The following is a 21561-nucleotide window of genomic DNA, read 5'->3' as shown; positions in this document are numbered from 1 at the left end:
CCCTACCGTGTTCAGAGTTATTCACAATGTATCTCATTAACAAAAATCCAGAGTTATTCGTTTTTTCTCCCCGCATAAAACCACATAGTTACCAGCTCATTCATGCAATGCCCCAGAATCAATTCCTACTACCCGGAATCATTTATAGTATGCGATAGGATAAATCCTATAATACATGTACACGTGTCAGTCACAGTATGACCCAGAATCAAACCCACGAATGTCCAGTCATTTAAGGTCTGCTCAAGTGAAAACTCCCACAATTTTCCATTCTTTCACTCATCTAGTCTTCTTTATGAAACACTGGTTTTCTTCAATCTTTCAAAGTCGTAAGTCCCATACAACGCACTACATTATACCAATCTTTCACAGTATTCGTCCGTATAAAACCTCTATCTCTCCCATTTATCCACAATGTGCCTCCCCATAATTAAAACCCAATATATCTGCAGTAATTCAAAATATACCTAATTATAAAACCCTAATATTCCTAACTCATGTACACCCGTTTTAAGGAGGAAAAACATGCCAGAGAAATCCGAAATATATACGGAATTTGGAGATATTTTGAAATCTAAAAGTTTTGAAATTCACCCTCATTATTTAAAATGCAGTTTTAGTATTAAAAAACCCACGAAAATGGAACATAGACCCCTGATAGGCTAAGACTTAAGAACTACAGATCAGAAGTCGACATTTAACCTACTGAGCTACCAAACATGTCGGCAATTCGAATCAAAAGCAAGATACATTTGCTGCTGGCATTGGTATTATTCAAAAAGAAGTTTTGCGTCTTTTCCTAAATATACTAATTGAATGCTATCGATATAACATATATTTTAAACTAATCCAAATAGTTCTGTAATGAAACATACAAACAATTTTTCAAACAAATAAACCAAAAATATAAATAATAATAAAATCCCGACCCCCAACACGAAGAATGTCGGAATTTAAATTAATGTGTCGACAAACCTGTGAATCTCGTATATTGGGTATGTTACAACCAATATGCAAACGCCACAATTTTTTATGACCATTTTATGTACATATATAATTAAATTCGTTCGCAGCAATGCAAATATACATGCCTCGAAGCTGTTGACGTGAAGCATAACATATTTAATGTTGTCATACAAATACTGAACACCTCCACGATTTATTGATGATGAGCCAGAAAGTGATAATAAAACTTGTACGTTCATTACAATACTTAGCGTAATTCATTTAAAAAAAACGATTAACCAGTGGGTTCGAAAAAGTCTTATTGTGATATATTACGGTTAAACATGTACCTGCATATTGTAAGAGTTTACTTTGATAAACTCTGAACAACTTGCTACCTTGTATATACATTGCAGATATTTATGCTGTTTTCGTGTGTTCTCTCGTCATATATAACTTATATCATGATGTTAAATAACCAGTTTAATTCCACACATATATTTACAGTGTTTGTAACTTCACCAGTCCCTCAAAACTTCCCTTTTCTACCATTGTTATATCATTAGACTGCAAGTCTCTAAAAAGAAAATACATGGAAGACATTTATTGTTAAATGTTGAATATAGAATTTATTACACGAGGGAGACAGGATTTTTTCATATTTTCAGGAATGGAAATTTTATAAGAAAGAAAATACAGATGTCTTATTACATACAGTGTACACATATTTCTAATACATTGCCCAACACTGATGATACTTAAAATTGTTTGATGTGTAAATGTTTTTTCTCAATAATAATTTTTGTTTCCTTTGCATTGCTATTTTCATGATCCATACCTCCTTTCTATTTCCAGTACAGAATCTTTACATGCCCAATGTTTTGCCTTTGATATTTTTAGACATTGTAATGAATGCGCTGTAGTTGTAAACAGGGCGCGTATGAATCTTGATACATGTGTATGGTACGTGTATTCCAAGGAACGAATATGTTGAAAGAGAAGCACAACGTATATGTATGAGAAATGAATTTAATCTTCATAATAACCTTTTGTAAATTCATTCTTTAGAATACATGAAGGTATGAACTGTAACATTTCATGTGTGTATACTTTCGATAATGTGACACTCATTCCTGATTCCGGGAGTTTGACGAAATAAGATTAACTACGTATTAGGGGTGCAACGATACGCTTGCCTCACGATATAATTTAGCGGCACAGACGGCACCACATTTTTCATTATCGTAAGTTATTTTTACAACTTAACTTTAAAGCCAAATCTGGCGTTTCAAATTAATCCAGACCTGAATACCGAACCGTTGAAGAGTATAAAGTATCGTGAATCAAACAGTAGCGTAATATTACCGTGAATTATCGTTTTATAGTTACTCGCTGCACCCTTACTACGCATGTTGATCAGTGAAGGTTACACATATCCGGGATCAAGAACAGAGATTGTGATCTAAGAGTTCTTCTCGTGCCACCTGATTACCATGAGTGGTCTATTGTAGTGAGTGTTCATATCATATCAAATGCATTTATTTCAAATGTAGTATTATACAATAAACAAAATCATTAGTAGCAAGAGTGCCGTGACTCTTTGATGAAAATTAGGCCTATATTAAAAGAAATTTTTTAGTCATGTTAACTAAACGTGTTACTGTTGTCCACTCAATTTCGAATTTCCAATAACTTTCATTCATTAATTGAATATCAGGTTCTTTTAGTATGTATGACAGTATGGTCAAGCATACCCGGAATACGCTCGTCTTCCACAGTCTCCCCATCATGCATAAAATACCATAGTTATCGAGTTAATCCCGATATGTCCCGTTACAAAACTTTACCATGTTCAGAGTTATTCACAGTATACCCTAGTGAAAACTTTAAAAATCAGTCCCTGTGTGTCCCCATTTAAACCATATAATTTCCAGCTCATTCACGCAGTGCCCCAGAATAAATCCTTACAACCCCCAGTTATTTAATCATCCAGTCTCCTTGTAGAAAGCTCTAATTATACAATTACGCTTAATGATAATGATACAAACTACATGAAGAGGTACAGTTACAACGTTTAATGATACAAACTACATGAAGGGGTACAGTTACAATGTTTAATGATACACACTACATGAAGGGGTACAGTTACAATGTTTAATGATACAAACTACATGAAGGGGTACAGTTACAATGTTTAATGATAAAAACTACATGAAGGGGTACAGTTGCAATGTTTAATGATATAAATTAGCGCATTAACAATCTACAGTATAAACCATTAACGGCACAATGCTCCCGTATGAAACACTTGTATCATTAAGAGTTCCACTTGAAATGTTGTGACGTTTACTGATACAATCACAACTTGGCAGTCTGAACCTCTAATGATACAAGTTATATCACTAAGCGTCGCAATAGCAACGCATAATGATACTTTGAATCAAAAAATGGAGTCTAATTGTGATTTTTATTTGTTCATTGTTGACAATTTTGTTTTCAAAATTATTATTATGACCTTGACATTTACTGTTCCCTATATACATGTCTTTTTTTCAATTGAGAAGAAAAGGATTTGTTTTGAATTATTAAAAAAGTGTCAATAAGAAAAATAAATATATTGATGTTAAGGAAAGAATTTCTCACCCATGAAATGCAATTATGAATAATTAAAGACGAAAGAACACATAATTATGAATTTGTAATTTAATAATCAAAACCTGATTGCTTGAATTATGATGGCTAGACGCATTACCGACAGTACATGCCCTTCAACCATTGAACGGTTGAGTGTAGAATATGTGTCTGTATATAACAATTATGCGTTGATACTGTTAAATGAATGACGCCGGTTAATTGAGAAATGTCTCTTTGCTTCAATAGCATACACAATACGTTTAAATGAAGTTTTCAAACAGAAGTATATACGTTATTAGCGATAATTAACTTAATCAATATCTCCAAAAATTATCCAGAATTAGAAAAAACGGAATTGGAAACGGAATAAATTCTACTTTTGTACATCCATATATTCATTGTTTATGCGGTGAGGATTTAGAAACAAATCATGTGGAGTACACTTGTGGAGTTATAGGGGAACGCACCCAGCATGCGACTCTCTAAAACGTCATATTTAAGATAAACTTGATCATGCCCACCATTAATCACGCAAGACCAAAAAAAAAATGGTCAAAATGGCTATTTAAAAGACTTCATTCTTGCCTTACAAAATCACTAAAATCACTTCGGCTCAGGCGAGCTAAATGTTGATCTCTGTGATTAATAATGAAAACATGCAGCTGATCCAGAACGGAGGAGAATAGGGGTTAAAACACCTGAACCCCGACCCCATCTACCCACAGTATACTTATATCTAGGGGATGCTTACTCCTCCTAGGCACTTGATCTTATCTCTGGTATATCCAGGGAGAACGTGTTTGCCCAACTCTTTATTTTGTATTGCTTATACAGTAGACATCCCAGACTTCCAGAGTCAGTCCCTGTTATTCCCCGAATAAAACCATATAATTTCAAGTTCATTCACGCAATGTCCTAGAAAAAATACCTACAATCCCCTAAAATGTACCTATCATTTACAGTATAACCCAGCATAAAACCCACGAATGTGCAGTCATTTACGGTCTGCTCAAGAGGAATATCCCGGAATTAAGGAGGATTATCACATCAGAGAAATGTAATAGTGATGGAAAGTGGAGGATGTGCACAATACTATTTTGAAATCAACGAATTTCACTTATTTAGTTAAACTGATGTTTTAGTGGAAATAAAGCACAGAAAAAAACCCACAGACGCCAGATAGGTTCAAATACAAGAACTACAAACTACAAATAAGCAGTCGACACGGTAACCCTCTGAACTACCAAGCTACATGTACATGCAAGCAATTCGAATGAAACGGAATATACATTTGTTGCGGACATCAATATTATTAAAAAGAAGTAAGTCCATGTGATGACGTATCATTCTTCCTTAAACACCAGAATTCCATACTTTTCCTCTACATGTCCCAGAATAAAACCTTAGATTTCATTTGACAGTGACGTAATTTGCTTAAGAGAACCGTCGGTTTAAACCTTCACCTGTCAGGATTGAAGAAGATCAGATACAATGAAAGGTGAAGATAACGAACAATGATCAATCTCATAACACGTATAAGCAAAACAAATTAAAGAGTTGGGCAAACACGGACCCCTGGATATACCAGAGGTGGGATCAGTTGCCTAGGAGGAATAAACAGCCCCTGTCGACCGGACACATCCGCCGTGAGCCCTTGATCAGGGAAACAGGTCTAGAGTTACCCGTAGTCAAAATTAGTGTGCCAAGAACAGCCTAATAAACTGTACGAAACAAAGCAGACACCATTTGACCCAATGATAGTTTGTATTGACAGCATAATGTTATATAAGGTAACAGAGTAGTATCAGATAGAGAAGATGTGATTAATTATATCAATTTCAATTAAACATTGAAATATAATGTTGCTATTCATTAATGATGGACATAAGAAATGGACTAAATGTCACATGATCGTATCTTGCTTAACGTCTGTCTCTCTCTCTCTCTCTCTCTCTCTCTCTCTCTTCTCTCTCGATCTCGATCTCGAATGGAGACGTCACCAAGACCGGTGAAGGGCTTCACATTCTCGGTGCTTACGGCCTTTGAGTAGTGAGGGTTCTTTAGCGTGCCACACCTACTGCAGCACGGGACATCCGCTTTTAAGGTAATCTCCGAGGACCCGTGACATTCACACCTAATGCCGAGCGTTTGGCGATGGAACTGCCACTATATATTTTAACGACTTAGGTCTGTCACGGCCGGGGTTCGAACGCCGGCCTTCCACATGCGGAGCGGACGCTCTAACCTCTAGGCCACCGTGGTGGACACAGGATGAAATATTCAATGTTTAATATACTAATATAATTTCATAACATTATTCATTCTTTCATCGTAAGTCGTTTCACCTCTTTCATATTCATCAGGTTGAAAGCTGATTGAGAGAGAGAGAGAGAGAGAGAGAGAGAGAGAGAGAGGTATGAAAGATCATTATGGTTTGTGTATTGAATTATAGATATTTTGAAATCATGTTTTTGATATACCTAAAGGTTTTAATGATAGAGTAAGAGAGTACTTCCGGATTTTATATGTTTTTTAGATCATCCTCAAGATGACAACTTAAAGAACCTGAATCAACACTTTGTGTTTATTATTAAGAAGGTTACATATAACATATATTTATTGGCATCAATAACAGAAGAAAACATCTTCTTATCAATTCTAAAGACAACATAGGCTATTATAAATATTATCAAACACAAAACAGTTACATATATTTAGAGGTATTAATAACAAAACAAGTGACCGTATTGATAAAAGGATTCAGAGAACATATAATCTAAGTTTAAGGCATTGGTTTCGTACAATGTAGCAACGTATAAAGTGTCAATGGATGCCTACTAATATAGGTATACTCAATGACATAAAGTATTTGAATTGTCTTTGAATTTGAAATCCTCGACGAGTTCTTAATCATTTTGACTAAGTATTGATTAAGCATTGCACGATCATCTACCTGTCGTACAATAATGTCTTGACACCCTGGTTTTGAGTACGCATGACTCGATCCCTGATCAAGATATAGGGTTCACGATGGGTGTGACCGGTCGACAGGGGATGTTTACTCCTCCTCGGCACATGATCACACCTCTGGTGTGTCCAGAAGTTCGTGTTTGCCCAACCAACTCTCTAATTTTTGTATTGCTTCTATGAGTTATGAGATTGATCACTGTTCTTTATCTCCACCTTTCCAATACATGTAGCACCATATAACTCCCTAGTCCGCCATGACACCAATATCCGGATCCCTGATTATCCGCAATTTAACCTCGTATAAAATTCAACAGAACCCCTAATGATCCATACTATGACCCGTATGAATGTCACCAGAAATCCGTGATTATCCACCCTATAACTCCGAATAATAAACTTAATCAGAATACCCTAATTATCCACACAAAAAAAACGTATAAACTTAATCAGGGTACCCTAATTATCCACACGAAAACCCCGTATAAACTGCAACAGATTTCCTAATTATCCACACTATATCCCCGTATAAACATCATCAGAATTACTGAATTATCCACACTGTATCCCCGTATAAACATCATAAGAATTCCCTAATTATCTGCACTATATCCCCGTATAAACATCATCAGAATTCCCTCATTATCCACAATATAGCCCCGTATAAACTTCATCAGAATCCCCTCATTATCCACGCTATATCCCCGTATAAATTTCATCAGCGTATAACCTTAACCAACATTATATCGAATGTCGGTCAATCCGGCCCTAAGGTCAATCCGGCCCTAGTCGACCCGGCCCCTGTCGATCCGGCCCCAAGTCATTCCGGCCACAATTACCGTAGTCAACCCGTCCCCATATACGTTTTATAGATATTTTCTGTTTATAATTTATGTAATGGGGTGGGAAATACATTTATGTTTTATAAATGATGAAACATTGTTTAATATGATAAATAAAAAATGTATCAATTCATCAAATTTCAGTTAAAGCAATACAAGTTAACTTAATTCAAAATAAAAGATCAAATAGAATAACATAGACAATTTTATTGACAATTAATTCATTATCAAAATTTCATTTGAGTGGCACGTTTGCTATTTATTATTTCCTCATACTTTTAATACTCAAAATTTACATGATGTAATACATGTATTTTGAAACAAATGAAATGTGTAGGTATGAGGATTATATTAGTCATGCCGATAGGTGTTAATATTGGTGCAGACTACTGTGATAGTTGAAAGTACCGCCAGTTAGTTACAGCTTGTATTGCTTTAACATATAACAATTATCACTTACAAACTGAAAAAAAAGATATAAAGAAATACAAATTCTAGAACTCTTAAGTGTCTGCATCCGTTGTGTTCCAAATAGATAACGTACACGTCACGCACATGTACATGTTACAAACAAATCTTTAATCTAAATCATGGTTATAATCACTACAAACAATATAATTACATGTATATTGATGTTTGGATGAAAATTATAGCATTAACTGTAAATAAGAAGACAGTAAAAGCTTTATAAACCTTGGGGCCGGATTGACTGGGGTCGGATCAACTAGGGACGGAACGACTTGAGGACGGAACGACTAGGGGACGGATTAGTTTTGGGGCCGGAACGACCTGTTACCCATTAGATCCTCGTATAAACTGCACCAGAATTCCCTAATTATCCACCTTACAACCCCGTGTGAATGTCACCAGAATTCCCATATTATCAACACTATAACCCCGTGTAAACATCCACAGAATCCCTAATTATCAACACTATAACCCCGTGTAAACATCCACAGAATCCCTAATTATCAACACTACACTGTATAACCCCGTGTAAACATCAACAGAATCCCTAATTATTCACACTACACTGTATAACCCCGTGTAAACATCAACAGAATCCCTAATTATTCACAACATAACCCCGTGTAAAGCACAATAATTCCTGATTATCTACACTATTAACTTTAACAGAATGCCCCAGTAAATCATAGAATACCACTTATAAAACACCAGCATACAAAGTCAATTACAGTAAGCCCCGATTTAACCCAATAGTACTCCAGTATTTCCTGTATACCAAAGCATAACAGAATTCACAGAATCTATACGTGTACAACTACGGGATTTTCCAACCATCTACAACATGCCCGCGGATAAAGTATCGGAATGTTCGAGTCACACACAGAACACCCCCGATCGAATTCCATGTGTCCACGTCAATCACAGTACTTGGAACTTCCGAATTCCCTAGTAATCCACCACATGTCCCCTCTTGGAAATTTCGAATTCTCCAGACAGTTCCATTCCTCCACATATTGCACTTGTGTAAAATAGAATCCCCCTGTCCTCCATACTATTTCTCGCATACCCTCAGCTGGTTCAGCTATTTCAAATATCCTTTGTATGAAATCCATGAATTCCCCATTTTTGCAGAATATGTAACCATATCTAATGGCACCATTTAATGGTCATATACATATTACCCCGCCCAAATGACATCCCGGTACAAAACCCCATAATTTTCCAGTCCTTCATAGTTTACCCCTATGTATCCCTCTTTAAGTTTCTAAGTTCCCCAGCTCTTCACTGTCTTCACTCCTATGAAAAGCTTTAGAATCCCTCAGTCTAGAAAACTACTACTATTCCCACATTTAAAACCCTGAAACTTTCCCCGACATCCAAAGTATTCCCAACGTACAAAACCTCAGTGTCCACAAGTCATCCATAGTATGGCGAGATATAACAAGAGGCCCATTGGCTACAACGCACACTTGTGATTTCTTTATCTAAAAGATCATATATCCTATATTCCTATTTTTTTTTACCACATGTCATGACCCCACCCCGTCCTGGACCAATTGGGCCTATAACTTGAATTCACACAACATATCGATATCATACTTCATTATCAATATGATGAGATAAGATCAGATTTATTGAAACCGATCTGGAGTCTTTGAGGGCACACACGTGAAGAGTAAGATACATAACTACATATTATATATACTTCCTGTTCTGGAGAAGGTGTTGCTTTAGAATTGTTCACAATATTCATGTATTATGTAAAATCTGTTTCCCTATTTAGCCCACCCTAAGTCTAGAATAAATAAATCTGGAATGAGCACACCTTGGGATTGTTTGAACCGGAATCAACACACCTTGGGATTGTTTGAACCGGAATCAACGCACCTTGGGATTGTTTGCATGGAGTGATTTAGTGCGACACATCTTCGCTAGCCAAGGCTTTACGATCCGCTCTGATCGTAAACCTTTGGCAAGCGAAGATGGTGTGACATTGCTACTACTGATTTTTCTTAAATTAAAATATCCAAACACATTCTCATCTAAGACTTTAAATCCCTAATTAGCCCATTGGGGCCATGTTTTGATCAAATATGAATTTACACGGCATCGGAAATCTTGCATATTAATTTGATGAATCTTGAGGGGAAGATTTTACAGATTTTAATGCATATCTCCATATAAAATTTTGTCATCCTATTGATCACTTTTTGGGATAAGGCATCCCCATGGACCTCGTTTATACTACCTGGGGATGATTGCATAGTAATTATGGGTCTGCTGTCCTTTAAATTTTAATTTCTCCTTTACATGTCCATGTAAGACTTTAAATCTACCTTGGGGAATTGATGTGAACAAACTTGAATCTGCGCTACCTAGGTATGCTAACATCATTATGACTATGACCAATGTCTGCTCCGCTGCTCTTGCGAATATAATTTTGCTGTTACATGTATATTGTCTTAGGTTGAACTTGATCCCGTATTAAAGTCCCATGCTAACCGCCACCGCCCGGATCCTGGAATTTACACTACTTGAGGATGCGTAGGTATTAATACGACTATCCATGATCCTGCTGTTCTTAAGGAAGACGAGTTTTACTATAAGAACATTACCATGCACCATGCATTACCATGTACAACATATATCCCCAATTAAGGCCCATCAAGTATTCTCACTGTCAGCGATGATCATGAGTTCCATGTCCTTTCATTCGGCGACCGAAAATAAGTAGTTGATGAAAAGACTTTTGATCTATTTCAGCATTTTGTTTTATTTCGGGATCTAAAACTGGAGTCTATATAGAAAATAAGGGAATAAAATAATTGGATATATATATAATATATCGCACCCCGAAAGCTTTGCATTACTAGTTAGGCGATCTAACCACTGATCTAATCAGGCCATGTACGAAGTATAGTAATATTACTATTTTAAAGGGACGGTCAGGAAAGCAGTACTTAATTTTCACACGTCAGTTACAAAACGAGAGGGGGGGGGGGGGGCATGAGAAGAACATCCCCTATCGTCTCCACATTCTACAACATGTTGTAAGTACCTCTACATACTCTTGTGACGTCATATCTTCGTCGGAAAATACTATGCATTACAGAAAAACTATTTTGTAAGAATCAATAAAAATTTAAAAAGAGGCCCATGGGTCACAAGACTCACCCGAGTCACCCTGGTCCTGATGTTCTTTACAATATTTCTTAAACATTTTGCTTATTCGACTTGGATGTTTTCTAGTGCTTATGTACTGTTTTATCCCTTCCATGTTGCTTGCAGTCTGACCCGAAACGGAAAATGAAGCTATTTTGGCGCCCTTTTCAGTAAAAGAATACCGCCTTAACGAAAGTTCTTTTCGCGTCATCATAGAAAACAGGAGCGACACAATAAGGCCATAGTAGATTAGAAATATTTGTTTTACGTCCGAGGGCAGTTACTTTTTGAGAAAATTGTGAATTAATAACAACACAAAATTAAAATCCAACATCCGTAAAAATCCGGATATTCGTTCTGGGAATTTTTTTCCTGATTAAATCATGATCACTATTCGTATTGTATTATTGAATGTATACACTTGCATTCAAAGGACTTAGCATGTTAAACTTCACTTCACTCAGACTTAGCGGCTGTCAGAGAGTTTGTTCGGTTTCCTAAATAGTTTTTACCCTTCCATTCACGTTTTTTTCCCAAAAATAAATGATATACATAAACTTGTGTTATCGATTTTTAATGCTCTTTTGATACTGAACATTTAAAACCATATCAATCGAAAATTGGGGAAATTAACAAAATCTTTGCTTACGCGGGACAACCTTTTCAAGGAAGATCATGGGTGTTGGAACAGAGAGGGGATGCTGATATTCAATGTTTTGGCTAATAAATAGATTTAAACGCTAAAATTCATGAAAAAATAAAATGTTCTGTATTTCATCATTCTATTTGTACATCATGCATGAGTGATTTATGGGTTGAATATTACTCCTTGGTATAATGATTGTCAAAATTAATTTCGATTATTACCACGTTTGGGAGCAATTATATTTGCACAAATCGCAACCTCTCCACCTCTTTTGAATATCCCTGTTTCTCCTTCGAGCAAAGGGTTTTTACAATTTCATACATGAACACATCTTCGCTAGCCAAGGGTTTATGGTCCACTGCGCTCCCCATAATAAATAGTGGACCGAAACACCTTGGCTAGCGAAGATGACCTGCACATATGAATTTTAGTTGATTTTTTAAAATTTCGACAGTGTAATGTCCTTATTCTTATCTTGATGAATTTACAGTCCAGATTCAACTCCAAAGAAAGAGAGAGGAAGAAAAATACAGTGAATTCTTTCTATGGATTATGTGTCGTGTGCCAGGAAAATGATCTCTCTCTCTCTCTCTCTCTCTCTCTCTCTCTCTCTCTCTCTCTCTCTCTCTCCAATCCATTTTAAACATTTACATTATGTATGTAACATTTAAGTAGCCGTTAAAAATGACCCCATTAATGATCAAAATTTAACTTTGATCACTTTTCAACTACCGTTTTTGATCATTTAACGTTAAAGTTTGATGTGGGTAAACTTCTAACGTTAAGAAATGACCCCTGGGGTCGTTTTAATGGGGTCACTATTGAATGTTACTCCAGCATACATATACTTCAAGGGGAGTGTTATGGAAAGTATATGACGTGTTGCAGTTCATACCCTAATGTATTTAAAACCCCGAAGTTTATTTATTTCTTATATTACATCCTAATTCATTTCTGTCGGAAGTCTTAGCCATTGAAATAGAGTACTATATTTATTACACGCATTGTTTACAACTGTAACGCAGGAAATGGCCACCATTACAATCTCTATACGGAAAGCAAAGACAAACCCATTGGAAATCAATTGTAAATATAAATATATAAAATATCTACACATGTATATCAAATTTATGCTGTAATTTTCCACTGTGACGGCTGTAAAGTAAGGAATTAAAATGAATTTTAAATTCACACTTGAAATTCCCATGCATTTTCAACATCACTTTCTGTAGTTTCTAATCTAATGGAAATACGTATTCATGCGCTGTGTACCGGTGTTATATAGTAGCCCTTTCCCCTGGAAAAAGGTTATATAGCAGTTTTCCCCCCGAAAAAAATGGCTATATAGTAGATCTTCCCCCACGGAAATGTGGCTATATAGTAGGATGTCCCCCCTTTTATAGCCAGATGACCCCCAGGAAAACCTACTGCATAGTAGATTCCCCCTTCTTTTCATTCCGGTTACGTTTACAGCGGACCATTCCCATACATATTCTTTCCACTCTGAAATCAATCCGTTTCTGGCTATTAATTTCTTTTATATCCTAAATGGACAGTTAATTTCCGAATTCCCTTGATTGGAATTTTTGTAAATATTTATTATTCAACAAACATTTCATTCAGTCAAATGTTATGTAAAACAATCATATATTTAGAATTTAAAATCAGAATATTTCGTGCTTGTAAAACAGTACCTATTTAGGCAACTCAGAATTTGTTAGTTTAATAAATAAGTATCTATCGTACGAGAAATCAAAATTGTCTCTCTCCATTTGACTAACACAAAAACTTTTCATACAGATAGTGGACTAAAACTTAAATTCTACAACTCTCTTGATTGTCTACCCCTGATTCAAAATTGCCGCTACTAAGGAATCAACTCGCTCTCTCGTTAGACATGGTTCTTTATACCTCATTAGGGGGAAGTGGGATTTTTCAATTGAATTAGAGGTTTTTGAGAGGGGCCCCACTGTTCTCGAGTCATTGGTGGATTAATAGATGTGAACATGTTATCGATATATAATCGTAACTATTCCAGGCGGTGTAACTCCCAGTTGTTCTGTCAGTACTTTGATACATATTCGTTTACAAAATTTCTCCAAACATGAATTTATCTTTAATCTGACAGATGGGCAAAGTCAACATACGTTAACGTTATTCCCATACGAAGAATATTCTCGAAAAGTTTTAATTTTTAACATGCACTCCTAAAACATTTTAGCTCACCTGAGCTGAAAGCTTAACTACTATTCATTATCTCAATTTATTGCATGTACATGTTCATATATGTATATTACATACATCTGCTATCTTAAAAAATCCTAGATTGTTTTAAAAAATGAAAACAAAGATTCGGGGTAATATTTCGTCCATTTTGTATTAAAATCTTTTGCACAGTACCCCCCCCCCCCCCCCATGAAATTTAAGTTTTTACTAAATATTTGCACCCCAAAACCTGTTGGACCCTCTCCCCCGGAAAAATTGGGTCTATAACTAAAATATTTGGACCCCTGGATATATTGCCTGGATCCACCCCTGGCTTAGGTTGGTTTCGTTTCGTTCCTACTTAGGCCTAGGCTTGTTTCGATTTCGTTTCGTGGTTTTGCAGGTGCTCTAATGATCAGCATATACAAACGAAACAACAAAATGACCAAAGTGTCAAAAGAACGGCCTCAAACCATTTGTTTGATCTAAAAATTCGAAGTAAACATGTTTTAAACAATAATAATAATGCATTGTACATTCATTATTTCAAAACATTGAAAATAAATCCTCATGAGAATATAAAAGGTATGTAAAATAATGGTACATACAATCGTTCTTTTTACATAATGCCTTTTAATTGTTCCGCAGTTCAGACATTGCGTTACCATGGTTATCAGGAAACGTTTTTTTCTTTCTTTATTTTTGTTCTTACTTATACGTTTTTCTTAATACATGAGCAAATTCTTTGCTAAGAAACACTTCTACTTCACAAAGGATGTGTTAAAATAGCGCATTTGAAACGCACATCTACTTAAAACTTGCGTATCCATACCGACCGCCTCGTGGAGGCCCGTAAACTTTGCCCATTCATGATCTCGAATTCTAATAATTTTATGTGCTTTTCATCAGATGTGTTCAAACATGGATATAACATTAGAAATATCAACAAATTAAAGCATGCATATTGTACATGTACTCTCTAAATTGTACTCGAAAATACAGATATCCTACCCTTGAGCATGTTTTCAATGAGAATACAAATTACAATTGTGAACTCTCTCTCTCTCTCTCTCTCTCTCTCTCTCTCTCTCTCTCTCTCTCTCTCTGTATATATATATATAAAAGACTTTTTTTTCTTGCAAGAAGTTTGAACCCCTCCCTCTGCATCCGCGCATGTGTGAGCTAAAATGTATTCCAAATGATACAGTATGATAAATTCTATTTCTAAATAAATGGAGGGGTTCAAACTTCTGGCAAGTAAAAAATTCTTAAGAGAAGAACAGAAAAAGTGCATGCATTCTATCCATCGGTTCAAACTTTCATTTTCACTACCTTTTACTAATTGCAAACGGCCTTTGCATAATATCAAAATTAACCAAAAATGTATTTAAAATAAAGATTGCAAAGATCCCGATTTAGCCAAAGCTACGTGATAGAAATAATCCTCAGCTTCCATCCGCCTGGATATTTTTTTTTCACTCAAGAAATATCTAATGATGAACTAAGTAGTGACAGCTCTCCAAACTATTCCCAAAGGGGTGGCAACCCCCCCCCCCCCCTCACTTTTTGACAAGGTTGATGTTCAGTTATTTTCACATGCAAAGATAATAGTCAATTTTACATGCAAAATGCAGGTAAGATATATTGGCTGATTACCCCTCCTCCATTTTTTTTTTCTGAAGTAATGATGATAACGAGCAGTGATCGATATTATAACTCCTCAAAAGAATGCAACATTAAGAAAAGGGTAAACAAGGGCCCCTGGACACACCAGAAGTGGGATAAGGTGCCTAGGAGAAGTAAGCATTAAAAATGAATAGTAAGAATGTAAGTTTGATCTGATGAATCGAACCCATGAGGTGGAAGACAAAGTACCCCCTTTTCAACGTGACTTTTTAAAAAGATGTTGAAGCTTCGCCAAAGGAACATCTTTTATATTTCTTGATTTTCACACTCTCCTACGATTTTAGAATTTTGAATAGTGAGTGAAATAGAAATGTGTTTTCCCCTTTTTGTTTGTCAATTGATTGGACAATTTTGAAGTCAACTTCCCCGTCTGCCTATATATCCGTACATTGTCTAGACGTTTGGTATTAGTGAAGTAGTGAAAGACAGAGATATCTATACGGCGAATTCTGACCTTTCCATGACATCAAGTGTGAATAAAATTGTTACATCCATCACCGGTAGTTTTGTGATGTGGTTCTGACCTTATTACTTAGAGCACACATGTAATAACTCATTTACTTATCTTATCCATAAATCACAATGGTATATACTTTGCGAATTCCAGGGGAAGGGGTTCGGACCCCCTTCACCCCTATTTGGATCAGTGCATGCCAACGATCCCTAATAGAAGAACAACATATTGGATCGCACTCTGTTTTCCACATGTTAACACCTGAATATCTTAACAATATATTTTCTTTGAAATTAAGAATCAAAATGAGATTGATACATTCATGGACATGCATTGTTTCTGAGCTAAATCCATTTAACCTTTTCACACTATGCATGTAGATAGAATTTGAAATGAAGATTTGATATTATAATTCAGATATCGTTATATTTAGGTGAGTTATTGATATCACTTGATATAGATCTTTCCAATTATTTTGTCTTTCATATTTTTACAAATTGTAATAATAGCAATTTTCTCACTATGAACAATTCAAATATGAATCTTAGCTAACGCATTTCATAAAGTATGCGAGCGAAAAGCGCAGTTCATACCCTCATGAAATGCATTCCTTAAATAAATCAGATTGCACATTAATTCATTACATTGATACCGATAATCTCGAGATTTAATTAATTAATTAGTGGACATCACTGTGCATATATTTTCTACTCCCAGTTTTTGTCATTAATGAAGGATTCGTCGTCTGATGAAAACTATTCTTCATTAGAGATTTATTATTAACGGTTATGATGATCTCTTTTATTTAAACATATTACTGACATGACATGTTTCCCTCGATTTGCAGTCCTTTGACAGCTAGTCCACAAATTCGGACAGGATACAATAAACGAGTTACTTACAGCCTACAGGTGTCATTGGGGATGTTGGTCGGTACTCTGGTCAGTCCTCTGTTGATACAGTTTACATAAGTCCCAGTACAGGAAGACGAAGGTTCACAGTAACAATTGTCAGGACAGGCCTCCGTCCCCCGGCTATACATCACACAGAGTATAAATACTCCCAACCACGCCATTGTCGTCTGATATGAGCTTCTAGTCAAGTGTAGTTATTTCCTGGTTATATCAAGAGCTGACATCTTCTCCGTCATTAACACTGTGAACTGGTGTACATCATTTCAACTTAAGTAGACATTTGTGCACTACATTATCACTGAATCTTAAAAATCCACCAATCCTACTCTGTCATATAGGTTAATACTAAGTTCAACTGATCTGATGTAAATTACTTAACAAGACACAGGGGCGGATCCAGGAATTGCGGTTACGGGGGGCGCCACTTTATGAGGCAGGGGGTCTTGATTTTACATATTTTATAGGGCTTGAAATATGTCTCCTATTTAGTGATTTGTACCATTTTCCATCATTTTTATATGGTGAAATTAATAAAATGACGCCAATTTTAAGGATTTTTGGAAAAAAAATAAGTTCTCCCAATAAAGTAATTCAAGAAATCAAAAGACTTTGTCATTTTTTTCTCCGGGAGTGGAAGAAATCATTGCTTCTTTTATCGTTTAGTACATTTTTCTAAACAAGATACCACGATTTACCTTAAATTTGAAAATTTTACGGGGGCGCGCGCCGGCTGCCCCCCCCCCCCCCCCCCTTTAAATCCGCCACTGACACACGCCACAATGTACACGTAGTATTTTAAAAGGCACATCAGCTGATACATTTAGAATTTCTAATCTAGTGAGAGGGGTCGTGATATATATATTTCTGAGAAAAAATGTTTGAAAAATCTGCACTTATTTGACCTTTGACCCCGTATATCTATTTAAGGTCATGGAATATCCTGACAACATTTTTAAAAAATTGTTCTCCGTCCAATTGTGAACAAAATTATATGTCATATGCCTACCTGAAATCAGGGCACATATTGATTTAAAAACCTCTAAAAAGTACCGGTAGAGAAATGGTTAATATAATCAGTACTACTGAAAACTATATATCCTAAATGCAATTATATCGATATTCCCAATACATTTTTATGGTATAGTCGTTTATTATATACAAATATAGTGTGTTAATCTTCGTGTGGATACATCTATATAACACACCGTATCTACATGTCTTTCTCTTTCAAGATATCTTATATGATTTATGATATCAAAATTAAAAAAATTAAAAGATATCTCTGATACTAATCTTAAGATACTGTATATAAGATATCTCATAAACTATAGTTTATAAACTATATCTTGTAAACTATATCGACTATCTTATCAACTGTATAAGATATCTTATGAATTATATAAATTTTATAAGGTATCTTTTATATTAAACGACATTTCTTATAAAATCTATCAGATATCCTATAACGATAGAAGATATCTTATACATGTAAATTGAAAGGAAAACGTCCTGTCATGTTAGATAGATAATATATGTATTTAAACAAATTATTCTTGCACACTATACTCTCGGTTAGAACGTCATTCTATTACAGTGTATACACAATCTGTGTCAAACATAAGTCAAGAGGACACTCTGGAATTTTCTATTTCCATTTGATGAAAACAAGGAAGAACATGATTTATCTCCTTTCAGCAGAACATGATTTGCATAGAAACTGAACACACGATCATGACTCGTCTCTCTGGTTTTTCCTGAGCCAGTATCTTCTTCCTTATGATGACCTACTGATACAATCATGTTTTGTCAGTGTTCAATTAGTTTTGACACCCCTTAATTTCACTTCTTAAAAAAATACAGAAAATAGTAAATAGTAAGTATTACTACATAGAAGATGTATTTCAACCCTCATAAAGTCTAGGAGCTTCCCAGGGCTTCGTCCTTGACCTATATCAGAGCTTCACCCTTGACCCACTGGAGACATTAACGCGACCCCAGACCCCCTGCCTCATGCATTTGCGCCCCCTAGCTTCAATTCCTAGATCCGATCCTGGCACCCACTTATCAGACAATACATGCATTGTACACCAGGTAACGGTTATTTATAGCAGGTGTGAGGTTAGGGTGCTATATGAAATCCAAATAAACCACTAACAATGGGTCCCCTGACGATGGATCCCTTAACGACGGACCCCCTAACGAGGGACCCCGTCGACCAATTCTGTGTCACATTGTAATTAAAAGACCATGCGTGTTAGTGACACATGAATAAAGTTCCACCTGATTAAATATTTTGTTTCATGTTAACCCCGCTTGGGTCGAAGATACCCATAGAATAGACCGTTTTCCCACAATGACAGAACAAGCCCATCTGTATCCAATATACTCTCTCTTCTGGCCCCAAACATCCCTCCGTGGATCTAGGAAACACCAGTATCTTGTAAGAATGCTTCTAATGGTTGTAAAACGAATACTTTTCATTATGATAGTTATATGAGGGTCAAGGGTTAGTCTGGAGACTATTTCCAATGACATTGTTTTGATCAATCGTATTGGAAAAAAACCCAGGAAAAATATGTTCGTTATAAAACAAAATAAGGACATAACTCGTATAGTGCAGATAGACTAGTATAGACCACAACCCAGACCCCCCCCCCCCCCCCCCCCCCCTCCACACGAGCAGTCGGTAGAATATCACATCAACACATACCCCTGTAACTGTGTCATTGCAGATCTTGGTCACTAACATCATGGAGTGACAAACATGTTCATTCATAATAGAAAAAGTACGATGTGTAAGCCGATTTTGGATTAAGGACTTGTTTTTCTTATTTACAAGTGTGTACTTCAGAGTAACTCGATAAGCATCTAGTGAATACGAGAGAAAAAGAAAACTACCCGATACAATTTAAAATGAGTTTCTCCGAACGCTGATTAGCATCAAGCCACTTTTATACTCACGTGATCATGTCTCGAAATAACTTAGAAAAAGAAAAATGTCCTTGATTATAATCGGCTTTTGTATTACAAGCATGAGTTTGATAAAATGCTCACCATGTTGTAAGACAATGCACAAATAGAATAAATGAAAACTTTGAATGTCAAACATATATACAATTTAGACACTCTTTCCCATTCATTTCTTTCCATTCCTGTAATTTTATTTTATCCGATGATGTTCTGCCACATATATACTGTTACATGTAACAAATTGAGAGAACAAAAGGCCAATTGATTTCTGTAAAGATCTTACTTTCCCTCTTCTCTGTTTCTCAGTGGTTGATTGGCTGATCTACGTATGCTACGAGTCAATCAAAAATCAGCTGTTTTAAAGGTGGTTAAAGCTCTGAATAATTCTGATAAATGACTGTCCTCCATTTGCAGTGAAATCAAATTTTGTATTCTACGCTGAAAATAAAGTTGAGAAAATATGACAAATACCCCATTTCATCCATTTAGCTGGAAATCCACAGGGACAATCGTGCCCCCTAGCGCCAACATCCGTGCATAAAAGGACCCTAATGGAAATAAGCTTTCAAGGGTTACCCTTGGTTTTTATGTATGTATATTTGTATATGTGTGTATGTATATACCAAATAAACATTTATTTATTTGTCACAAGTCCCCGCGATTTGCGTTTTTTAATGTTTAAATCAAGATGCAAAGCAAACTCCTGATCATTTGAAAATATTCCAAATAAATTTTCTTCCTGTAACTTTGATAAAAATGAATTATGAAATTGCTTTCGATTATAAAACAGTCTGAGTCAGTCATCCGTAGTCCAGCATCTGAAATATCCCCCTGAGATTTAAATAGTTTGTTCTTATTTGAACTTTTAATAAAATGTGCCCATGCCTCTATTTCTCACTGTTTCCTATGCATTTCAGAAATAAAGATTTCTACGAGATAAAATGTATTAAGAAAGATTATTGTTGATGAGGTAGAACATTTAGATGTGCGCAGTTATTTAACATATGACATATTAAAGAGAGCAGAATGGTTTGGGGTTCCTTTGTTATGCCTCAATCATGAAAGGATTCCGAAACACACGGAAGACACCTTCCCCATTTTCTTCCTCAGTGGATGGTATTTCCGAGGAATTTGTCGGAGCTTGAGGACACTATGACGGTTCAGCTGTAGGTAACTCTTCCTGTATATCATACCTGATATTGGTAGATACTAAGACTATGTTGGTCAAATTGAATGACTAACGCCTTTGTTTTGAACATTGGTATCTTCTGAAACACATGTCCTATATTCCATTGACAGGGACGGAAATATCCTTTCAATCCTTGCTAGAAGTGTCTATCGCCCGGTCCCCGCTATCCACGAAAATTAGATAAGTGAATTGTCCGGAAATGTGCTCTATTTCGGTACAAACACTTCCATGGAGTGTACATTCTACATTGCTGGTTTAGATACTCTCTCTCTCTCTCTCTCTCTCTCTCTCTCTCTCTCTCTCTCAGAATTCAGTTGATAGTTTTGAAATTTTGCTTTTATTGCCCTTTTCGAAATATATGCAAGTCCAACTTTATCATCCTTTACAAATTTTTGCATGTTTTGAAAGATGCTATGTACAGCTACATGTATGGACCCGTGTAAGCCTAGTGGATACTCAGCAAATGAATGGTAGAAAAA

At 35.8% G+C, this 21561-nt stretch overlaps 1 protein-coding gene across 37 annotated transcripts in view; it reads right to left on the bottom strand.

The window, feature by feature from the left end:
* Window positions 1-17543, bottom strand: part of LOC125658000 (leucine-rich repeat-containing protein 70-like) — a 180971-nt gene extending 163428 nt beyond the window's left edge. For 9 of the 37 annotated variants that reach the window (XM_056150269.1, XM_056150262.1, XM_056150266.1 and 6 more), the window contains exons 1-2: window positions 16912-17430; window positions 1451-1522 (exon numbers count right to left, since the gene is read on the bottom strand). In XM_056150269.1, the coding sequence (XP_056006244.1) occupies window positions 1451-1522; window positions 16912-17084 (245 nt within the window). In that variant the 5' untranslated portion in view covers window positions 17085-17430. Of the gene's footprint in view, window positions 1-1450; window positions 1523-16911 lie in introns of all 37 variants that reach the window. The other 28 variants (XM_056150270.1, XM_056150279.1, XM_056150275.1 and 25 more) reach the window with 13 other exon arrangements.
* Between the last annotated feature and the right edge of the window lie 4018 nt (window positions 17544-21561).

Source organism: Ostrea edulis, chromosome 9 (genome assembly GCF_947568905.1).
Source record: "Ostrea edulis chromosome 9, xbOstEdul1.1, whole genome shotgun sequence".
NCBI lineage: Eukaryota > Metazoa > Mollusca > Bivalvia > Ostreida > Ostreidae > Ostrea > Ostrea edulis.
Note: the sequence above shows the minus strand (reverse complement) of the source record. Positions and strands in the feature narration are given on the sequence as shown.